The 23,538-nt window shown below is 39.3% G+C and overlaps 1 protein-coding gene across 11 annotated transcripts in view; it reads right to left on the reverse strand.

Moving 5' to 3' along the window:
- myo18ab (myosin XVIIIAb) overlaps positions 1–23,538 on the reverse strand; it is a 171,247-nt gene that overhangs the window by 37,271 nt on the left and 110,438 nt on the right. For all 11 annotated transcript variants that reach the window (XM_040130483.1, XM_040130482.1, XM_040130486.1 and 8 more), the window contains 10 exons: positions 19,034–19,177; positions 18,303–18,392; positions 17,764–17,883; positions 10,845–10,956; positions 8,313–8,440; positions 7,726–7,880; positions 7,003–7,126; positions 3,925–4,032; positions 3,480–3,572; positions 81–191 (listed from right to left, as the gene is read on the reverse strand). In XM_040130483.1, the coding sequence (XP_039986417.1) occupies positions 81–191; positions 3,480–3,572; positions 3,925–4,032; positions 7,003–7,126; positions 7,726–7,880; positions 8,313–8,440; positions 10,845–10,956; positions 17,764–17,883; positions 18,303–18,392; positions 19,034–19,177 (1,185 nt within the window). The remainder of the gene's footprint in view (positions 1–80; positions 192–3,479; positions 3,573–3,924; positions 4,033–7,002; positions 7,127–7,725; positions 7,881–8,312; positions 8,441–10,844; positions 10,957–17,763; positions 17,884–18,302; positions 18,393–19,033; positions 19,178–23,538) is intronic.

The following is a 23,538-nucleotide window of genomic DNA, read 5'->3' on the forward strand; positions in this document are numbered from 1 at the left end:
CATTAAATCACAACTGTAGAAGAAGAAGCGAAAGCAATTGTGAACTTAAATAACTGTACTGAATGTGTAATGAACTTCACCTTCTTGCTGCACGACTGTCTGATCTCTTCCACCTCATCGTCTTTGCTCTCAATCTCCTTGGAATGGGTTTGACGCAAGCGCTCCATCTCCATCTCCAGACGCAGCTTGGCCTGAAAGAAAAACAGACATTATACGCTCTGCAGTCACTGTGGGTTAAAGGAACACTTTGCTGATTTTCAGCCTTATTTCCATATATTATTCATAAGCGCGCAAATGTCCACAGTACTTGGTGTTGTTCTCTGTATGGCTAATAAACTCTGACATCTGCTCGTGGTGGAGGAACTACAGGGAGTTAGGCTGAGAAAAACTTTGCTTTCTCCTTTTCTGTCTGGGCGCATCACTACAGTTCAGTCTGCTGCCGGAGGTGAAAAGCGTTTTTTATGCACCAGAAGAACTAGAATATTCATGATGAACATAGATAACTTCGCAATTCATGTCAGGCTCTCGTGGCTGCTGATGGCACTGCGGTCCAACTAGCAGCCAGGACGACGTGCTAGACCAGTTGGAAGCAGCTAGTACCCCAAACCCTTGATCCTCTGAGCTTTTATCAAAGTCTATGCTGCTGTTCCGTGTCCCTTAATTCAAACTGTTTATATCTAAGATAGAGCTGGGCAAAAAATCATTATTATGATCTATCAATTTTCAGTGGAATTGCAGTGTGTCAATAGTTATTGGGAAATAATGACACTAATTTCAACCATACATTCCTGCTCTAATCCGAAATGTGCGGAGCCCAGGTTTGAATTCCATGTTTTTTGAGGGGATGCCCAGCATCTCTGTGAGAAACCCTTCAACTTGTGTTCTGTAATAAATAGAATTTCTCTCCCCTAAAGCTCCCACTGGTGAGCTTGTGGGTTGATGATCTGGATGCAATGACTAGTATATCTATTGATATGTATGCCTCCTTGGATATCAGGATATCATAATTCCCAATGGCTCCTAGGTCTAATATGTGTGGGGCTTCTGTATGAATATTTAAGGCTTTTGCCTGTAAAAACAATTATTTTTCTTGTATATTTGATTGCATCACAGACAGCAATCAGGCACCGTTCAGTCCTACCATTCTTAAACGTGGTGCTTACATTGTCTTTCCTGGTGATTTAGTACTTCTTTGTCTACTAATTCCAGTAGTGTCTAACATGTTTGCTAGTGAAAAATTATGCTCAAAATTCAGCATGCTTTAATTCAGCATTCACATATACTTGATTTCTTTCTGAGAGTGAAAGAATGATATTAATCTCAGGTAAATGCAGAGGTACAGTGGTCAAATTAGGTTGTGATTAGCCTAGCTAAGCACAAAGACTAGAATGGGGGGGAAAAACAGTTAGCCTGGATCTGTCTAAATATCTATAAAAAACACACCTTCAGACACTAAACTCACTAACTTACACGCTGTATCTCGTTCATTCAATCGTTACACAAACAGGAATATCGAAAAGACAAATTGTCTTTATCACAGTTCTGTTTGCGACTAAACAAATGGGATACATGTTAATCGGGGAGCTGTTGGTGTGCTAACCACATCCTGATACCAGATCCATTCTTAACGTAAAAAGTGTGAGCTGGGATACAGGCAGGGGCATGAATGTACAGTATATGTATTGATGTAACAAAGTGTATATATGTGTGTTGCCGTCTGGTTATCAGGGTTTATGCCTTTATGCCTTCAATCTATCTGTCTGATTACCTATCAAACATGAGAATGTCATGGATCTTCTCTGAAAGATAAAGTGAATTTCCAAAATTATTTTCAAATATTAGTCTACACTTGTGTATGTCTTATAATTTTTTTAGCAGTATACAGTCAGTAGCAGTAGCATCCCACTGCATCATATTTTAAAACAGCCTAAGCATATAGCAGCCTAACTACTTCCTACTGTCTGAGGTCATGGTATCAATATAATATTTGTGTAGGGTATATGACTGATAAAAGAGACAATCTTTCATTTAACAGGCACACATAGAGGGCCAGTAAAGAGACTGACAGGGCCGGTAAAAACTTTATGGATATTTAACAGTTCAGTGGCCCACCGATGCGGCGGCCCGCTTGACGGCCCATCAGGATTTGTCCCCATAGTCCCAAGGGCCATGGAATTATGTAGGAGAGACCTCTGAATGCTGATAGGCATGAAGACGGATGTGGAGGTTGATTTGTTTCCGCTTGACAGGTGTGTAAAACGTTAGTTTTGCTATGTTTCAAAGAGCCAGTAAGTCAGTATTGTTTTTTCCTGTTTGCTATTTGTCATAGCTAATCCCAACTGGTTAGTTAGCAAGCAGGTACCTGTGTCACATTTGTGTGTCCAGTAATGATAAATGACTTGCCCACGGACATTCGGCTTAATTTCTAGTTTACCAAGATATGGTGTTGGTGTGGTGTTAGCTATGACAGCAGGAAAAAGCTTTGGGTATCGATTTCTGCTGGCTCTGGAAAACCGTCTCATCCTCATGTCTGTTAATATGTGCAGGGTTAGCCACAAAGACCTAAAAACACAAATTTCTTAGCACAGTGGGATTATTTGGATTGATGCATTATACGAAATGCTAGTACAGTTAACATTACCTTCATGTTAGTTTAGTTACAAAACTAGGATCCTGTCTTCTGTCACTTTCATTTTTTTTTAAAAACAACCTAAACAAGTAAGTCTTGCTGGTTTTTACTCTTTTGTGTTTTGGATGCTGGGTTTGTTTTCATGTTGTTGGTTTGAAGATGTTTTATATTATTAGGTTAGTTTTGTTTTAGAGTATCTACTTCCACGCTGTATGACGCACTGGATTCCGCCATTGTGTCTTTGCCTTGGCAATGTCCATCCATGAATCTGGGGTGGGGTGTATTTGTTTTGTTTATATTTGAAATCACACAGGTTTGTTGATTGTTTTATTGATATTTGAACTCAACAGTCTTTCTCCAGAATAGCTTACTGTTCCTTTAAACCTGCAATAATCAGTGTTTTTATAATAACATGAATCAAATGACTATGCTTAACATGCGTGTAATGCTTTTAACCTCTTTTGGCTGATTGTTTTGCTTTGCTTTGCTGACAAAGTCAGCAAATACCTGAAAAAAATTCGGAGCATTTAGCAGCTAAAGAGCCACATATTTTTATCAGGAGCTGATGATGACCAAAATAAAGCTAAGGGAAATTAAATATTAAACTTACATCGACCAGGTGGACACAAACCCACTCCAAATGAATGCTAACATTTTCTGCTGGATGTGTAAAGAAGCAACTCCTTGTTAACTTGTTAGCCATAACAAGTTTATAAGGTGAGAATACATCAGGGCTTTTTCAGTTCAATTTTGAGAGCTTCTGCCCCCCATAGGACAAAAATCAACAAATGCAGCTTTAATATTGTGTTGAATATTTTTTTTTGATGGGAGTGCTTTGGTTTGTCTGTACCTGTTCTAACATCTGGATGGTGCCAGCCTGTTCATCCAGCTCCTCCTCCTGGTCCTTAACCTTGGCCTCCATGTCGCGAAGCTGCTTCTTCACCTGAATCATAAATAAATAGTAATAATAGTAGATTTTATACACACACACAAACACATATATATATATATATATATATATATATACACACACACTACACACTACACACTACACACACACAGACAGACACACACCATATATACACACACGGACACACACACATCATATACACACGCACACACACACACACGGACACACGGACACACACACACACACACACACATATGAAAGATAGCATTCATTCTGTTCTACACAAACTTTCAATACAAGGAGCAAAACTGCAAAATAGCAAAATACAGAAATAAATACAACACAAAGAGGAATCTTAAAACAGAAAGAAAGGAAGTAAGAAAACCTTGGCCAGTGATGCCTCATCTTTGGATTCCTGAGAATTGAGGTCCTGCAGCTCGGCCTCCAGCTGGTCCAGCTTCAGGTTGACTGCACACACCTCCAGATCCTTGTCCTGCAGAACAGATGGTTACAGTTACAACAAAGAGGAAGGGACAGTGAGGGGATTACAGTGTGAACATGGAACAGAAACAGACAAATGTGATACATTACATTTGATGAGAGAAGGCTGAGCAATTATTTACTCCGCTCAGCAGGTAACTGAGTAAATAATTGCTAGGTGAATACACAGAAACATATTTCCACAACTTGGGTTCATAAATACACACTCATGCTGTGTAGACATGCAAAGAGCAAACCTGCAGATCTGCTGCACTACTTCATTATAATTGTAATGAAGATCCACAATTTTCCACAGACTAAATAAAAGATATTAAATTACAAGGGAATATGTATAAAATGTTGTACAACTGCTGCATGGTGGAGCCAAAAAAACAAAACTGACATCTTAGATGTAAATAGTTACTCAATATAACATATAAGAGAAAGACAAACTCCCATAAAGTTAACCATCAGTGCAAATGCAGCTACAGCCTTGGTTCACATTAGGTTTCCGTTCAATTTAAAAACCTCTGTATGCTTTTTATGTCCTGTTGGTTGGTTGCATTGTTTCTTATTACTTTAGTTGTTCATTTGTGCATTTTAAGGGTCGAAGCTCCGCAGGTGCTGGCACCCTCTTGGAATAGTAAGTATTATTATTAGAGGTCCAAGACTGAGGGGGCTGGGGCCACACATGCAAAGCAGCATGGTTCCCAGTACCAACGGTGCTGGGAACCGTACTGTAATTGCTCAGATTTCTTTTTCTTTTTTGGATTCTTCTGTTGGTAAGAGTGGTACTGCAGCATACACAGTAAAAGATATGTAAGTCAAATTTTAAGAGGAGTTATAGAATAGTGCACACGTCAGAAACCAAAAATGACGCGTGTCCATCAGCAGGTGATGCTATAAACAAGATAAGGGCCTTTTGGACAGTAACTCCCACACTGTACATTGCGCATTAAAAAACCTTACGTGTATGCGTTGCCTGAATTTAGCTGAATGTTGTCATATAGACACTGCCCATTTCTGCCTATAATTTTCTTTTGCGAATATGTGCATTTTGTGGAATATACAAAACCTAATTTTTTCACTGGCACCAATCGGCCATTACTTGGCCAACTTTTTTGCAAAATCAGGAAATATGCTGAAGTTATTTTTCAAAACTACTCTTAGGCTTAGGTGTTTTATTACTCTTTCCTGTCTCTGCTTCCTGTGGTGTGGACATGAAAGGTGACCGCATGCTAGTTGTTTCTGGTCATCTTTTCTCTCCATGGACAATCAGTTTTTTCTGTAGATTACATGTTGTTGTGACCAAGTTGTTTAAATTCTGCTCAAAAGGCTATGTGTCATTATCATTAAAAATTGGAATTCAATAATAATAATAGGTGACGGAATTTTTATGATCTGTCCATTAAAATGATGGACAACAAGACAGACTAATGCAACCTCTGACTATAAATGATTTAGTCCTAATATGGTCTACCTTTGTACAAGTGTTTTCTGTTATGATTAAGTTAGATCAGACTTTCGAACATGAGCGTAAGGCTTTTACATTGTGTAAAAAATTGTTTAAATTACTTTAAATTGCTTAATTTAAGTTGACAATTTGGAACATTGAGGTTCAAAAGTTTAACAGAAGACAAACTAGGTTAATGATATAGACTATCAATGGCTGGTCTTGTCAAACACGTCAAGCAAACAATACGGGGCTAGACAAATATGGGTTTTGAAGGCGGAATTTACTGAAAAAGTGTATTCATCTTGTTTCTACAAAGTTCATTTTCTGTGTACACTGCTGGTTAGATAATGTGACAAATATAGTGAAGCAGACAGGATGGTAAGGTGTGTGAGATTATACTTTTAATTAATTAAATGGGTACTGTATGCTGTATTGAAATAAAATTTGATTGAACTATGTTAAAGTTTGATGAGAAATGTTTTTTAAAATAGTTTGCCATAATTTTGTCGGTCAGCAGACTGCGGAGGTTCATGTTTGGATCGGTCTGGACGCTGCTGATTCTTTTATGTTTAACTGTGATAGAGGTTTTTAAATATTACATGCTGTGTAGTTGAGTGTAGTTAATGAACAGTGTAGTTAATTTTTTGATGTTATTTGTGATGAGACAATTAGTTAATATTCAAGGTCTGTCTGGTCCAGTCCTACATTGTCAGGTTCCATCTTCTCGAATTTGAGAATTTGCTGCTTTTCTTCATATTTACATTCTTGTGTGTGTGTTTGGGTTTTGGCTTGAGGGCGAATAGAGTAATCGACTTTCAACTGAACAGTCTTGCACACAGTCTTCATCAGCGGATGGAGTTTGCTCGGTTGTCATGGTAACAAATCTGTTGACATGCAAGCTAAGTGGAGAAGAGCAGTGCTCATAACAGCTACTGAGCTTGCATAGCAACAAATAACTAAGCAAACTCAATCTGCTGATGAAGACCATTGCATCAATTCACTCCCTATTTACTATATAGTGCACCATACTTACTGTCCGAGTTTGTGAATTTATCCACTTTAATGTGCCTTCAAAAAGTCTCTCAATGCAACAAAAGAAACAGTCCCCAAACACTATGCACTGCATTTTTTTGATATGAAAATTAAAATCAAATTCATATTTTGTTTCTAACTGGTTCTGGAACCTTATTATTTGATGAGCACCAAAATGCAAGACTGACATTATAATTTAATTTCTCGTCAGAACAGTAACTGGAAAGTCTTTTCATCTATATGCCCCTTTACACCTTAGGCCTCCACATAATGCTTACAATACAAGCATAAGTATATTGGTTATTTTTGTAACTTCTACTGTGAATTCAGTTAACAGTGGTATCACTTTTGGTACCACCAGACATGAAAAGAAACTTCCCGAGGTAAGAACTGACACCACGCAGAGGAAAATCCCAACATCACCACAGCTGTACGTTATAATCAGATACCATATTAAAGTTGGGTGACACAAAACTGGGCCACACAGGCACAAACCTCCAGCTGCTGTCGGAGGCTGAAGGCCTCTCCAGTTAGCATGTCTTTCTCTCTGGCTAGCTTCTCCCTCAGGCTCTTCTCCCTCTGCACCTCCTCCTGAGCTGCACTCAGCTCACTGTCAAACCTGCATGCAAACACACACACTTGGATGTTCACACACTCCACTGATTAACACTGTAAAAACACTCTAATGAAGCCCAACTAATGCTACTCTGATGAGAGATGATTTGAGAAGAAGAATTCATAGTGTGAAAGGTCATGAAAAAATATGAAATCACTTAAAATGTGCTGAGCTGTTCACAAGAAGATTCCACATATCATCTGCTTTAACTACAGTGTGCATATTCAGTAGCACATTTACAGCTAAAGAGTGTGTCCCTTGCTAGAAGTCTCTCACACACACACACACACACACACACACACACACACACACGCACGCACGCACACACGCACACACACACACACACACACAGTTAGGCAGCGGTGCAAATGAGATGCAGACTTGTCTGTTCTCTCTGCACAACATGATGCTATAAACAATCTGGAACACAACATAGTTTTTTCTTCTTATTATTGTTACTACAGCAACATCGCTGGACCTTACTCAGTCTTTGTGAAGTCACGTGTATCTACAGACACCTGCTCAAACATGACTATGTGTGTGTGTGTGTGTGTGTGTGTGTGTGTGTGTGTGTGTGTGTGTGTGTGTGCGCGTGTACTGACTTCCTCTGCTTCTTCTCCAGGTCGTGGTTGCGGCTCTGTTGGCCCTCCAGGTGAAGTTTAGTGTCCTGCAGTTCAGCCGTCAGTCGTTGGGTTTTCTTCTTCAGCTGCTGGATGTTTCGCTGGGACTCCTCGTTATCAGCCTGCAGGTCACTGATCTGCACAATCACACACAGACAACGAATCACAACTGGAAAAGAAAAATGTGGATGCATAATCTAGGAGCCATGAAAGTCTGTACAAAATTTGGAGCCAACCAATTTAATAGATGTTGAGATTTTTCACAGAATAAGTGGAAAATTTGACGGCGGCACAAGAGAAAAAGATGGAGGATAAACAAAGTCATTAGAAATTACTGTATCTTTTAGGTAATATGAATGTCTGTACAAACGGTCATGGCAATGTCATGATAAAAATTCAGTGTTGATAAATTCAATTCGGAGGTGTCTTATTGGGGAAGAGTCTTATATCCTACAATAGATAGAGTGTAAAGCTGCATGGTAGTGATTATTTTAGATATGTAACACGTTGACTAATAGATTGAAAATGGAAGGTGTGTATCAATGAACCTCTCCAATGTGTCCACTCACCCTCCTCTCCAGCTGCCGTTTGTTCTGCTGCTCCACCTCCAGCTTGTCATCAAATTCCTGCTGCAGTCTCTTCTTGGTGAACTCAATCTCCCTGATGGCTCGTTCATACTTCAGCCTCCACTCTCCTCCTGACACATCAGCATGTTCACAGTCCAAATATGCTTTATTATATTAACGTGTATTTTTCAATAAGGAATACTTTGTCACAAAAAACAGTATTATTTCAAAATAGGGATTTCAATAAATAAACAAATACCTCCCAAGTCGTGTGTGTCAGAAAATATACAGTGGCATGAAAAAGTTTGGCACCCTTGGTTGAAATGTCTGTTACTGTGAACAGCGAAGTGAGCAAAAGATGAACTGGTCTCCAGAATGCATAAAGTTTAAGTTGAAACATTGTTTTCAACATTTTAAGCTAGATTAGTGTATTATTTTTGTTTCGTACAAGTTTAGACTGAAAAAAGGAAACGAGAACAATACAAAAGTTTGGGCACACCAAGAGATTTGAGCTCTCAGATAACTTTTACCAAGGTTATCAGACCTTAATTAGCATGGTAGGACTGTGGCTTGTTCACAGTCATCGTTAGGAAAGGCCAAGTGATGCAAATTTCAAAGCTTCATAAACACTGACTCCTCAAACCTTCTCCCAGCAATCAGCAGCCATGGGCTCCTCTAAGCAGCTGCCTAGCACTCTGATAATTACAATAACTGATGCCCGCAAAGCATGAGAAGGTTATGAGAAGATAGCAAATCCTTTCAGGTACCCGTTTCCTCAGTTTGTAATGTAATTAAGAAATGGCAGTTAACAGGAACTGTGGACATCAAGTTGAGGTCTGGAAGACCAAAAAAACTTTCAGAGAGAACTGCTCGTAGGTTAAGTTAAATCAAAACCCCCGTTTGACTGCAAAAGGCCCTCAGGAAGATTTATCAGACTCTGGAGTGTTGGTGTACTGTTCTACTGTGGAGCCACACCTGCATAAATATGACCCTTCATGGAAAAGTCATCAGAAGAAAACCTTTCCTGCGTCCTCATCACAAAATTCAGCATCAGAAGTTTGCAAAGGAACATCTACACATGCCTGATGCATTTTGGAAACAAGCCCTGTGGACTGATGAATTTAAAATAGAACTTTTTGGCCACAGTGAGCAAGGGTATGTTTGGAGAAAAAAGAGTGCAGAATTTCATGAAAAGAACGTTAAGCATGGAGGTGGCTCCATCATGCTTTGGGCTTATGTTACAGCCACTGGCACGAGGAACATTTCATGGGTAGAAGGAAGAATGGTTTCAATTAAATACCAGCAAATTCTGGGAGCAAACATCACACCGTCTGTAAAAAAAAAGCTGAATATGAAAAGAGGATCGCTTCTACAACAAGATAATGATCCTAAACACACCTCAAAATCCAAAATGGACTACCCCAAGAGGCGTAAGCTCAAGGTTTTGCCATGGCCCTCACAGTCCCCTGACCCAAAGATCATTAAAATTCTTTGGATAGGCCTCAAAAGAGCAGTGCAGTTTCCAAAATTCTCACAGAATTAGCTTTTTGCAGGAAGAATGGGTGGAAATCCCTCAAACTGCTACAAAAAGCATTTAAAAGCTGTGATACTTGCCAAAGGGGGTGTTACTACATACTGACCATGCAGGGTGCCCAAACTATTTTGAAACTGTAAAAGAAAATAATAAAAAAGTAATCTTGCTTAAAATATTAAAGAAATGCATCATCTTTGACTTTGTGCCCTTTGGAGATCAGTTAATCTTCTACTCGCTTTGCTGTTCACAGTAACAGACATTTTGACCTTCAAGTCTGACATAAAAATACCTTCCTTCCATAGTGGTGCTTTGACTGAGTCAAAGCAATGCTATCGTACAAACAAGTAAAGCTGTTCCAACCTATGCAACAAAAAAAAAAACACTCAAAAAATCTATTCAACACTGACAAAGTCTGTGTGCCTACACAAAGGCAGCTGGCAGCCTGGCTGTAGGGTGTCTTGGACTGAATCCTTTTTTCATTTTTCACTTTTAACTGATCCATTTCTAATGTATTTCTTCACATCAGATATTTCTTGACTTTGTCAAAGCATTGGTCTGACACCACCCCTGCAGTTCCTGCACCTCCACTGAAGAATGCACGCTGGGCTCTTCTCACAGTCTGGGAGTGAATCACTACTATTATTAATATTAACATCTGTGTGGGAGTATGTGTATGTACAGTTCATACAAGAAGTGGACAAAAAAACATCCACAATACAGGTTTGATGACATATATTTGTGTTGAGACTGTCAGTGGTGTTTATTCAACTCAGTGTTTGTTTGTTATGGTTGTGTTTACAGATTGTTCACCAAATCAATTCATTTTTGTTGAAAGTCTAATTATGAACACCTTTCCTTTTTGTCAACAGTTGCTCTGAGATTGGAATACACTCAGTGCCCAGAAAAATTAGGAACTCTGGTGTTTTCTGGTGTTCTGTTTTTTTTTTAAATAATCCAATACAAGTGTTATTTTTGCCCATGTGTGGAGGCGTGTATCTGACCTGAGTCGTCATCATCCATCTCTCCATTGAGCTCAGAAGCCCTAATGAGCCGGGCCTCCATCACCTCCATCTCCATAGACTCCATCTGTTTCTTCATGCTGTCAAACTTGGCCTGGTGGATGAGGGAAAGAAGTGGTTTCAATGACATTGTCAACACATCTCTCCACAGATGAACCCAGGATTGTTTCAGGTTTTAAAGGGTTGGACTCCAAATAGAAACACATTAGACACCAACAAAACCTAATCTGGACCAGATTAAGTCTAGAGGGAGTTAAAGTTTTGATTCCTGTCGATGTAGGACTGAAATGTCTCCTGCTGTGAGTAAAAACTAAGATAACACTCAGTCCCATTATGAAGGGATTATTGTGGCCCAGACCAAGTGATTTTAGAGCGCTTCATCTGAAAAATTATGATGCGATTTGTAGGAGCTGCTGGAGTTACAGTTTATTCTAATGACCTTTACTTGTAACAGTGGTTCTGAAATTTTTGCTGATAAATCTACACTCAATAACCTTTAATGACAAAGTAAAAAAGTTTTTTTTTTTTTTTTAATTTTTGCTAATTTATTAAACATCCAAAACTGAAACCTCTTTATTTCGAAGAGTATTAAGACTATTAATTCAATACTTTGTAGAAGCCCCTTTGCAGAGAATCATCATCGCAAATCCAAGCGGGCTGTCATATACCCTTTACTCAAGAGTGGCTTCTAGCTAGCCTACCATAAAGGCCTGACTGATGAAGTATTGCTGAGTAGCGTTGCACAGTATACTGATACTAGAAAGGTTTCGCAATACCTTGCCGTTAAAAACATTACTATATCCCGTTAACAAAGTAAGGCACATGGCATCATTTTAGTATCGGTATCAAAATATTTAGGCACGTATTGTATCGAAGTCATAATTTTGGTATTGAAGCACTATTGCTATTGCACTATTGCTGAGATGGTCGTCCTTCCTCCAGGCTCTCCCATGTCTGCAGAGGACTTCTGAAGTTCTGTTACAGTGACCGTTGGGTTCTTTGTCACCTCCCCTCCCTATTCAGCTTGGCTGGACAGCCAACCCTTGGAAGAGACCTCCTGCTTCTTCCATTTCACAATTATTGAGGCCAACATTTTCCTGGGAACACTCAAAGCTTTACAAATTATATCCTTGCCCTGATCTATGCCTCACTGCAATTTTATCGCAGAAGTCTGTAGAAAGTTTATAGGACTACAAGGGTTGGTTTTTGTCCTGACATATTGTGTGACTTGTGCAACCTTAATACACTGGTGTGTGTCTTTCTACACTATGTCCTATTAATTCAATTTGCCACAGGTGGACTACAATCAAGTTTTAGACACATCTCATGAATTATTAAAGCAAGCAGGATGCACCTGACCACAATTTGGAGTGCGATAGCAAAGGGTCTGAATACTTTTGTTAAGAAGAGATTTCAATTTTTTATTTATAAAAAACTTTATTACTTTTGTATTTTATAAATTAGCAAAAATATTCCAGAAACATGTTTTCAATTTGTCACTTATTGAGATTAGATTGATTGGCTATTTAATCATTTACAACTAAATGTACAACACAATAAAATGTGCAAAAAGTGAAGGGTTCTGAATACTTTATGAAGCCACTGTATGTTGTATGAGAAAGGTCCAGGTTTCATCCCCCAAATGTTAATACCACTTAAAGGTTATGGTAAGGATTTAGCCCTTTCCTCATTCCCTTCTGGAATTACACCTAAAAGGACTACCATGGAATCTTTAGGAATATAATGATCAAACACTGCTTTAAGCCATGTTTTGAATTTGATTTTTGAAACTGATTAATTTGCACAAGTATAATCAGACAAAAACAACAATCAACAAAAGAAGCCAAAAATTAATGTGCAGGCAGAGGAAAAAAAGCCCTAATGGGCATATTAATTACCTCTGCCTAAATACATCACATTTGTAAATATAAAACAAAGTTACACTTTTTAAATTTATTCTAAAAGATTTTAAGGAAGAAGACACTTTAATCCAATGGAGATAGCAGTTCCATAAATTTGGACCCTATATCGGATTAAAAATTGACTTCTGGTTGTCATAATGTTTGGGAAGATGAAGATTAGATACACGTATGGTTAAGTAAGAGTGAATCTGAGAGTTAGTTTCGAAATAAGACCTGAAATGATCTGGACTACCCCAACAGTCAAAAGTCTTAGAACACCTCAATTTTTCCAGTTTTTATTGAAATTTCAGCAGTTCAAGTCTAGTGAATAACCTTAACTAGTAAAAAGGTAAGCGGTAAACTGCCCAAAGTAAAAATAAATAAATAAATAAAGTTTAAGTCAACAAAAACTGGAAAATTATGTAAATTTCATAGAAAACGGGCCCCTTCTCAGGGATGAAGTATGGAACTGGTTGATTTACAGCTCTTCTGTAGCTATGCAAATAAAATAAAGCCTTGAATGTTGATGCAAACAATTCTTAAGGGTGCCCCAACTTTTCTTGATTACATACAAACCCTCTGTCTGTACAAAGGCACTGTACGAACAAACTATGTCACTACACCCTCTGATGCATTATTAGGATAATACCGTACTGCAGGAAGTAGTACTGTCTAGCAGTTAATACCACTTATCCTGCTAGTATAACAGGGTAAAGGGGAAGTGGTTAGGCCCAAAATTGGAACCTGCACCTCCAAGAAAGAAACAGAAAGGGGCAGTAGTGGATAAGGAAGAGACTCACAGAGCTCAAATCCCTCATTATGCAAGTTTTTTTTTTTCAAATCAGTCCATCCAGTCCCGACAGAGACCTTTGGCTCACCTCTTTTATTAGTCTCCTCTGGTAAGCCAGAGCCTATAACATCACAATGCACTGGACAGCCTCACTTCAATGCTGATCTTGGACAGACTTTACTAACTCAAGTCAAGCAGCTAGTACCTGCTCCAGTTTTTGCCCACACTCCACCAACACTCTACCATTTCTCATAGCTATACTGTACCACCATATTCACAGCGGGAACATGTCACTGCTTCTGGTTCATTAAGCAATGCAACCCCCCATTATGCTACTGCTACATCATCTCAAACACTAATCTCTGCTCCTCCACTGGATGGTCCAGCATTAACAGTTCCCCCTTATCTGCAATTAGCTCACCTTACAGAACCACCACCAGCAGCAGGAACCAGAATGTTTCTGCTAGAAATAAAGGACAAAGTGCAATTATTTAGCACAGAACAGAGTCTGCAAAGCCCAAGGCCTATACAACGCCAAAACAGTCCAAGCAGAAGAAGTCATCCACAGAACATTGACTTTTCTGTAAGCAGCACTACATCATACACTGAAACAGCACTTAAGAACAACCAACAGAGAATATAATCAAGTGCATCAAAGACGGGAATCGCTGCTGGAGGTGTGCTCATCTTCACACACCTGAGATATGCAATCTTCAGGAGCCTTGCAACACACATGGTAGCTTCCATGTTCAAGTTCTTCATGGAGTAGCCTTAGATAACCAACCCTCCATCAGGCACCTCAGAGAGTCAGATCTGCCTTACACCATACATCCCATCAGGGAAGGTACTCCTAAAAGTTGTACCAGTTCACTAAAACAACACTTAAGTCAACAGAAACCTGTTCAATGGCAAGTTCAGAACCAGACCAGCTCATTGTGCCATTCATCATACGTGCAAAGGTGCTTATTCAACAACTGTGGTCTAAAGGACAGACTTTAGTCCGTTGAGATGCCTGAAAACCTGGGAAGCTGAGTTGCCCCACCTCAATGGAATAAGCATCATAAGTAGCTATCTGTCCATACATGTGGATAACACAGCTTTGGCAGGGCACTACCAAATGCTCTGTGATGCTTCTTTGTTTTAAAACAGCCATGAGGAGTCACAGAGGCTGCTGCTCCACACCTTGCCCCATGTGATCCTAACGACTCACATGATGACTGGGAGGGTCAACGACTAAATTGACCTCAACGACTCACAAGTGTTGCTGATCTCACCAGAGGATAAATACCTGGAACTCCCCACTAGTAAGTTAGAAGCCTTTTGGATGAGAGGCAAAACCTCTTCAAGAACTTCAAGCAAGTCCAGTTGCCTTCGCATAGCACTTACAGAAGTTGTTTCAAGATGTGTGTTGGAAACTGTTTTTCAGAGATTCAGTAGTTGGCTGACCAGTGAACGTGGCATTATGAGTACTCATAAAGCATCCCAGATGATAACATAACATTGGGTAAACCACTCCTAGTGTTAGCTGAAACCAGTCAATGGAGTCAAGGGCCTCTGTTCCTCAAACAGCACATTTACAAGTGGCCTAAGAAACCTGACCCAATACTCCCAGTGAGCCAGTCAGAGTCAGAACTGAAAGGAACCATCTTCTGCTGCCTGGCCAAAGGAGAAACTGTTAAACAGATTAAATACCTGGAAGGAGCTGTTGGAAGCTACCCAGCAAGCGTGTCAATGGGAAGCAGTGAATTCCAATAACCAGTCTATTGGTCAACGGGATACAGAAGCCATGTTGCTGATAGAATACCAGGCCCAAAGCTACCCTGAAGAAGTAGCTGCCCCATCATTGTTGTAGCATGTGGCGTTAATGAGGTTTGCACAATTGAAACTATATTTTACTAATGTCTGGCTTTATGTCTGTCAGTTACTTACTATTATGTTAATCCATACATGCTGTAATTAACTGATGTGTTAGAGAAGCAATACTCATGTTCCTAATCTGAGTGTTCTATTTTCAGAAACTATCACAACTGTATGTATCTTTACCTATACTGCACAGCAAACAATTGCCTGGAATCTTGCTAATGCTCTTGTCTACTGAGTAAAGAAGTCAAATCTCATTTGGTGACTTTGTGCTATTTGATAGGAGCTCTGCAGTGGTCAGTACAACATGTAATTAAACTTTCCCTTTGTGAATACCCATTTTGCCCCCTTGTGCCTCTTTGTCAATCACACACAGAAAAAAAAATAAATCCATCCCACATTTCTATAAACCAGGCCATTTGTAGGCAGCCTCTCCTCATGGCTATCCAAGCAGTAACTGGAACAATCTAACCCAACGCCCCCCCAATAAAAAAAGAGAAACAAATCATGTCAAAAATGTCAAACAGTGAACTAAATAGATCGAGGGAGCAGGGTGAGGGCAGTAGTGGAGATATGGACTGAAAATATGATTTCAAAATTTCAGCTGCCACAGTGTGTGTGTGTGTGTAGATGTGAGAGAGGCAGAGGGAGCAAGACAAGAGAATGCTCATGGATAACAGAAAAACAGGGCGAAACTTGGAGACAGACTCTGTCCCTGTATGAATGACTGCGTGGTAAGTGTCAGGGTTGCTAGTCAATACGATGGAGGCTGATCTGGTGTTTTGGTAGAATAGATATTGAGTGCATTTAAGGATAGGCTCAGTTTTTTTTCTAGTTTATCTTAATACTACACTTAAATGCCATATATACAGTCCACTGAAAGAGTTAATGGTTGCTGTAATCATTCCTCTTTTCGGTAATGGCTGCTAAGTGTTCCATTCATAAAGCAGCTACACTGTAAACAATGGGAGACAAAAATACACTCTAAAGTTCACCTGAAGCTAACACGAGGCACCAACCATCTCCCTCTAAGCAAGGAAACACTGGCCATACAAAAAGACTTTGAAAATACTCGTTTTCAGGGCAGTCCAACATCAAATACTGTAGGCTAATTTTCTGTTGTCTAATATCTCCATGGCTTTCCCTACCCCTTGAGTTCCACTCATGTCAGAATTTTTAGCATCTAACTTCATGCCATGTTGGCAGCTGTATTAATACTTTCTAATTGTTTCGGGGTCCTCTACTAGCTCTACTGAAACCGCTAAAGTGAGGTTTGTCATCGCAGAGTGCATATGGAACTCTTAATTAAGTTAAAGTTCTGCATTGTAACAAATAAACACTTTATAGCCCACACACACACACACACACACACACACACACACACACACACACACACACACACACACACACACACACACACACACACACACACACACACACCCATATTAACTAGTATATTCCTGAAGAGATTAAATGATCTTCTCTGCCATGATGTTGTGCTCAGCATTGCATGCTGCTATGAGACAATAGGAGAGCACAGCCTTGACGGAAAACCTCATTGCATTCCCTTGCACAAAAAAAAAAAAAAAAAAACATGGTGAAATTCAAAAGATAAGACTTACAAGGACCGGGACCAAGACACACAGACAAGACACTGACAGTTTTATTAATAAATAAAAACAAATTGTATTAATTAATAAAAATAAATTATTTTAAAGCTTCAATTGTAGGCTTAATATAAATATAAATAGACATGGAAGTCAATTACTAGATGTGCTCTCTGGATTTAAGTTCCTGGATGTGTATTCTGTTATTTGTGAAGAAGGGAAATGGGGAACAAAAAACATTATGTGTATGCCAATGCTATGTTTTTGACTCCTCACTATTGCAACTCTCTCATCTAAAGGGCTTTGGGCCTGACCTGGGTATGTATGTAGTCTGTTGATGTCACAAAGGGTGTGGTCTATAGCTGTAACAGGGGCGTGGCCTGAGGAAAGTGACCTGTTTCTGTCATGAGGGGCATGATCTGTTATCATCCCAAGGGCACAGAGTTGTCGTGCATGCGCATTACCCAATATAGCCCGGCATCAGAGTGTGAGTGGGGACACAACAGTCAATTATGAGTAAAACCTCTTATATTATTGAAGTTGAAGTCGAACTGGCATTCAAACCCAAGTCCACCAGTTCCCAATCTTAACCACTATTCTATACAGACTAAAAAAAAACACTACTTATCATACCAGTATGGCAAAACTAAGCGTTGATTTCTTTGTTGTGGTTTTGAAGGCAAGAGAAACAAAACTGAAACTCCACCATGCACCAGACACTGCTTGTGTGATTATGTCTCTACCTGTAAGTCCTTCATGTCCCTCTCCAGACGAAGTCTCTCAGAAGTTTCAGTCTCCAGCAGCTGGGAGGCTGACTCCCCGGTGTTCCGCTCATCAGCCAACTCTGATGAGAGCTCTGTGATCTGACACACACAACACACACACACACACACACACACACACACACGCATATAGTGATAAGATGCTCCTCAAACTATATTTTATCTTATCATATATATTCTTTTATGTTTTCTTGTATAGTGTATGCTATATAGTATATATGGTGCAGTAATGTGTAAACCATGTGCTGGCTTCTTACATTCAGAATTATTATAATGACATTGTAAACATTGTGCAATGTCATCTGGCAATATTGTATTTAAATACGGTCGAGTCAATTGAACAAATTTGAATTCTTGCATCTCCTGTGTCTGACTTTGTAAAGCAAATATTTAGAATTGTTTATATTTTTTCTCAGAATTCTGACTTTATTCTCAAAATTCTAAGATTATTTTCCAACATGACCCAAATCCTCTTCTGTACATATGTCCGTGTGTTTTACCCGGCTCTCGAGACGGTCACTGTTGAGTCTCAGCTCATTCCTCTCTTTCTCCACCTTCTCCAGCTTCTGCTTCAGCTGCTGGATTTCTTCCTGAGTGTGAAAAGACAAAAGATGTTAATGGGGACAGGCATGTTTGTGAGGATACAGCAGATTTAAAATAATTATACTCGTAACTTTGTTCTCATTTTTGCTAAACTGTAGGGGTGTTAACTACCTTCCTGCTACCTCTATCTGGACTGATTCGATTTAGAAATAAGTTTTTTAGCATCTAACTTCATGCCATGTTGGCTGCATCTATGTGAAAGATATGATGCAGTCTGACTGATTAAATATTAATATCAAACAAATATTCAATGTGAAATCTTCAATACAAATCCTAGTTGTCTCTAGCAAAGCTTTTGAGTATCAGAATGGTCAAAATTCCAGGCATTTCAATGATAAAGAATGGAATTAAACCCTGGGGAAATACTTGGAATTTTGAAGGATATTTTGATGTGAATATGGTCAAATTTAATGGAAGTCACTGTAGACTAAAACTCAATAATGCCTACTTCTGTCCAAAGTCTATATCAGATTTAAAAAATCCATTAGTCTTACATTCCACCAGAAAATTGCTTGCTATTTCCTGTGTACTCATGCAGTCGTTGTGACAGTCCACATCCTTTATACCATTCCTATAAATATGCACCAGTATTGTGTGTGTGTGTGTGTGTGTGTGTGTGTATACGCACATCCTTTCCGCGAATCTGTTCTTCAGTGAGCTGCACCTCAATCAGAGGTCTGACAGTGGTGAAGAGCTTCCACCAAGGCCAGTCTTTGACACCACAATTCTTCTTTATGTTCTTCTGGATGCAGCGGATGGCCAAATCCTGGATCTGTCTCAATTACACACACACACGCGCACACACGCACACACACACGCACACACACACACACACACACACACACACACACACACACACACACACACACTGTATTAGGCAGAGGCAGAACACAAGACTGAATACTGTGTGGAGCAGTAAGTGTAAAGAATATTTGTTGGATTCAAAGTAGCAAACTGAATTTCTGCTGTAACCGAAAGGACACTGAAGGGTTTCCCCATGTGTTGATGTGTTTGTAGAAAAAAAAATGGATGCACTGTCTGTGATAACACACACTGAGGGAATGTTTGAAGCTTATTTAACCCTTGCCACAACTGAGCCAAAAATGAGAGAATGATAATGAGGTCAGTGAGAGGATTACATTAACATCGAAAAGGAAAAGTCTGGTCCTTGCTTGATCCATAAAGAGTTGCCATATTGTGACAAAGGTTTTTCATGAGCCCTTGGTGGAGTGTCTAATTTTCTTAATGTTGACACAGTTCAGGACTTCCTTACTTCAGCCCTCAAATTTAGGTGCTACGCCCAACATTTCAGGCAAGACAAGAACACAGTGAGCCACAGCTGTTTGTTGCACGAAAGGAAAATGCAGGATGCTAAAATTGCTGTAAATGTGTTGGGACAAAAATTTCAAATCATTGTGAGCATGTCCAAAGCATGCACCTTAGCCTTCGTGTCTTTTCATGAATGAAAAATACTGTACTTTTTTTTTTTTAAACTTTACTAAGGTCCATGACTTGGGGGCTTCAAAGTGGCGTACGGGCTAAGACACATACCTTGGCAACTGCAGCATCAGTTTTGAATTTGGCTGAGGACGATTGATATATTTAAACCCAGTCTCTCTTCTCAAATTTCCTGTCTGCCACTACTATGTACCATCAATTACAGGCAAAAAATTCAAAAAAAAAAAAAAAAAGAACCTTAAATTAACTGTCGATGAATTGGTTTGAGTACTTCTTGGTTATATACTTCCTGGTAAAACAGACTGTTAAGGTGGGGCATCCAATAGTGAGGGATTAATCTTAATTGTAAACCAATGGGCTATCTGTTATGAAAAGAATAACAGTATGACTTACGATGGCCAGACTGTTGAAGGTCATTACTGATGACAGCCTGTTGCTCAGGGTGGTGTTCACTTATTTGTATCCTCAAATCAGTCAGTTGTTTTCTTAACTTGGGCATCTATGCAATTGTGGTATGATTGATGGCTCTTTGTCAGACAGACTGCTACTGTTTCAAACACAAATTAAACCACCAGTTTTATACTGGCAGCTTGTTGAAGAGGCATTAAGAGAAATCTTCTTCCCTAACTGCAGGTAGTCTGAAAAGCCATCCATAACACACAACTGGGACAAACTGCTCTCAACAGCAAAGGCTGGCATGACTGAGAAATCCTGATTATAGAAGTGTTACGCATCAGAGACAATTTTACAGAAAAAAAAAAAAAAAAAAAAAATCTTTTTCAAATATGACGCCCAGGATTTTTTTTTTAAGGAAATGTTCATGTAAATGAAAGTGAATGAAGTCTGTTTCCATTTTCAAGGTAGTTAGGAATAACACAGTTAACAGTGATAGATTTCTGTTGCAGAAACCTGACATCTTGACCATGTAGACCAGTGTCTGGTTTCAAAGCACACTGCGATGACTGAGGGCAGGAAAAAGATCTGTGTGGCAGGATTCGAGGACCAACCAGCAGCCTTGAAGAGTAGGTGCTCTGTGCCTGATCGGGATCATTTCACTCTAATCGTTATCTGATTCGAGGACCAACCAGCAGCCTTGAAAAGTAGGTGCTCTGTGCCTGATCTGGATCATTTCACTCTAATCGTTATCTGAACAGTTTTACAAACTACATGTCTGATTACCATACTTTTCCTGACATTGACAAGAAAGCACTATCCTCTCAAGATTCCATGCAGCTTAAAGGGGAACTCGAGAAAGGCTTTCATATAATTTCAACTTGATTCAATTTTCCTTTTTCCTTTTCCTGTATAAATAATCTCGTCAACTAGCAGTTGCAGTAAATTATTAAACCTGTTTCAAGATATGATATTCATCTACTTCTCAGCTAGATCTCAGACGAAAACAATTCTTAGAAGCCTGAAAGATTTTAGGTTTTAAGACCAGTCTTAAAACGGGGCAAGATAAAAAACAACACTACAAATATTTGTCTTTTTCTTTTTGGTTTTTGTGAACTGGTTATACATCTTCACAGCAGGACAGTCCTACACTCAAGTTTAGAATGTAGTTGGACTAAAGGCAGATTGCTGCACTGGTATTAAGAAAACAGTAATTCTTCTGCTGTGACTTCTGTCTACTCTGTAAAGTCAGTCCTTACTGTCCAGCATATCTACATGAACTTACGTAGCCAGGTTACTCAGGTAATTGGAGAATTACTGTAGCAACCTGGTTATTACCTCATCCAAGGAGGTTATGTTTTTACCCGTCTCTGTTCGTTGGTTAGTTTGTTTATTTGTCAGTAGGATTACACAAAAATTACAGAGCCAATTTCCACCAATCTTGTTGTAGGGGTGGGCCATGGGCCAGGGAAGAACCCATTAAATTGTGGTGCAGATCTGGTAAAAGGGGGCAGCTCCAGGAATTTTTTTTAATCACTTTCAACACTGCAAGATAGGGCATTTTTCAACATTTTCATCAATATATGGCCTTGGTAGAGGTATGCGCTCTGCTGAGTGCCATTGCAGTAGGTTTCTGTCTTTAGGGAACTATTTAATTAGACTCAGTGTTGACTGGCTGGCAGTGGAATCCCCCATACTCCTCCACTCTCAACTGTTCCCCATGAGAACAAAGAGATAGAGAGAGGGGAAAGAGGCTGCAGGGCCTCAAAGCAGCCAGTGGATCTTTTCTATTTGTCTATTCCCGCATGGCGAGGCACAGTCTCTCTTTCTCCAGCTTTCCTTCCTCTCTCCTTTTTTTCATTCTCCTTCTCCCTCCCATTATTTACCCGGAGTGCTTTGGATGCTGTTTCCCCAGGCAAGGGGAGGACTTAGAATGGGTGGTTCCCCAGAGCAGGCAAACAGACTAGATAGAGGACCAAACTAATTGATTTTGTGTTGTGACTATATAAAGAGGGCCTGAGCAAATTTAAATCTACCTCTCTAAATAGATAGACGTTTATCAACGACAAAACTATGAGTCAGCAAAAAACAAATTAAAGTTTTAATCTTTAAGTCCACATTTGCAAACACAAAGGGACAGATTTATGAGTACAAAACAATTTTCAAGACAAAATCATGATTTGCCAAATAGTCAGTTTGAAATTTGCAAATACTTTTTTCACCAGCTGTTTTGGCAGAACACTACAGAATAAGAAAGACTACTTAGTCATTTTTTGGCATACAGACTTTAATGGGATAAACCTATATCTACCTGCCAGGCTCCTATCTTCATAGCATTAGTCAAATGAAAAAGACGACGGAGTACACTCGGACACCCATTTCCTTTTAATGAATGCAGAATCTGGAGAATGCTCCATTCTCATTCTTTTGGACTTAAAAATACAATATGACTTAAAAATATAATATGAATATAATATAAATATAATGCTAAAAGATTTTTAATGAAAACAAACCCAATTTTTATTCTCTCTCTAGTTGGCATGTTCTCTGCATTAGCCATTCAGTATATTTACATTGTTTAAGTACTTCTCATCTGAATTTTTATTGTTAGTGACTGAGTCCCCCTATTCCTATGCTGGATTCGAATTTCCATCAAAGGCACGAGGGGATTCACAGGACACTGATATTTAATCTGATTCATATTAGTCTCACAGTTTACTCAGCACTCTCCTACAGCTATATCAGAGTTGTAATGCACCCCAACATTTCCAACTGCTGCTGCTTCACAATGAAAGCACTCCACTGGCAAAATATGAGCTGGCTTTTATTGAAAAGCTGTCCCAGCAAATGCAGTTTATTTGTCACAGCAGTTGGCACTAATCACGATTGTTCCTTAGAAATGTAATTTTTCCGATTTTTCATCAGGGGATCAGTTTAAATTGTTGCAGGGAGTAATGGAACTAGAAGGAGCAGCCAGAGTGAGATGTTAGATGAAGAGCTGCAGGAGACAGGCTGCACACCTTCAACTTCTCATCAAGCACTCTTTCCTCTGCTGTTGCGTGAAAAATACTCTCACTGTGCGTAGCATGAAATCAGATCATGGTTTTAATTATTATTTACTGACTTCTTTATTAAAACAACTCCCTGTGAAGTATTTTCTGGAGTACCACACTAAAACACACCTGCTCGTGGTTACCACATGGTTAGCAGGGGTTCAATTCTAGGACTACTGTTATTTTCCATATAGACCTTCTGTTGGTCGTCTCATATGCAAACATTATG

This window comes from Xiphias gladius, chromosome 7, assembly GCF_016859285.1.
Source record: "Xiphias gladius isolate SHS-SW01 ecotype Sanya breed wild chromosome 7, ASM1685928v1, whole genome shotgun sequence".
Taxonomy (NCBI): Eukaryota; Metazoa; Chordata; class Actinopteri; order Istiophoriformes; family Xiphiidae; genus Xiphias; species Xiphias gladius.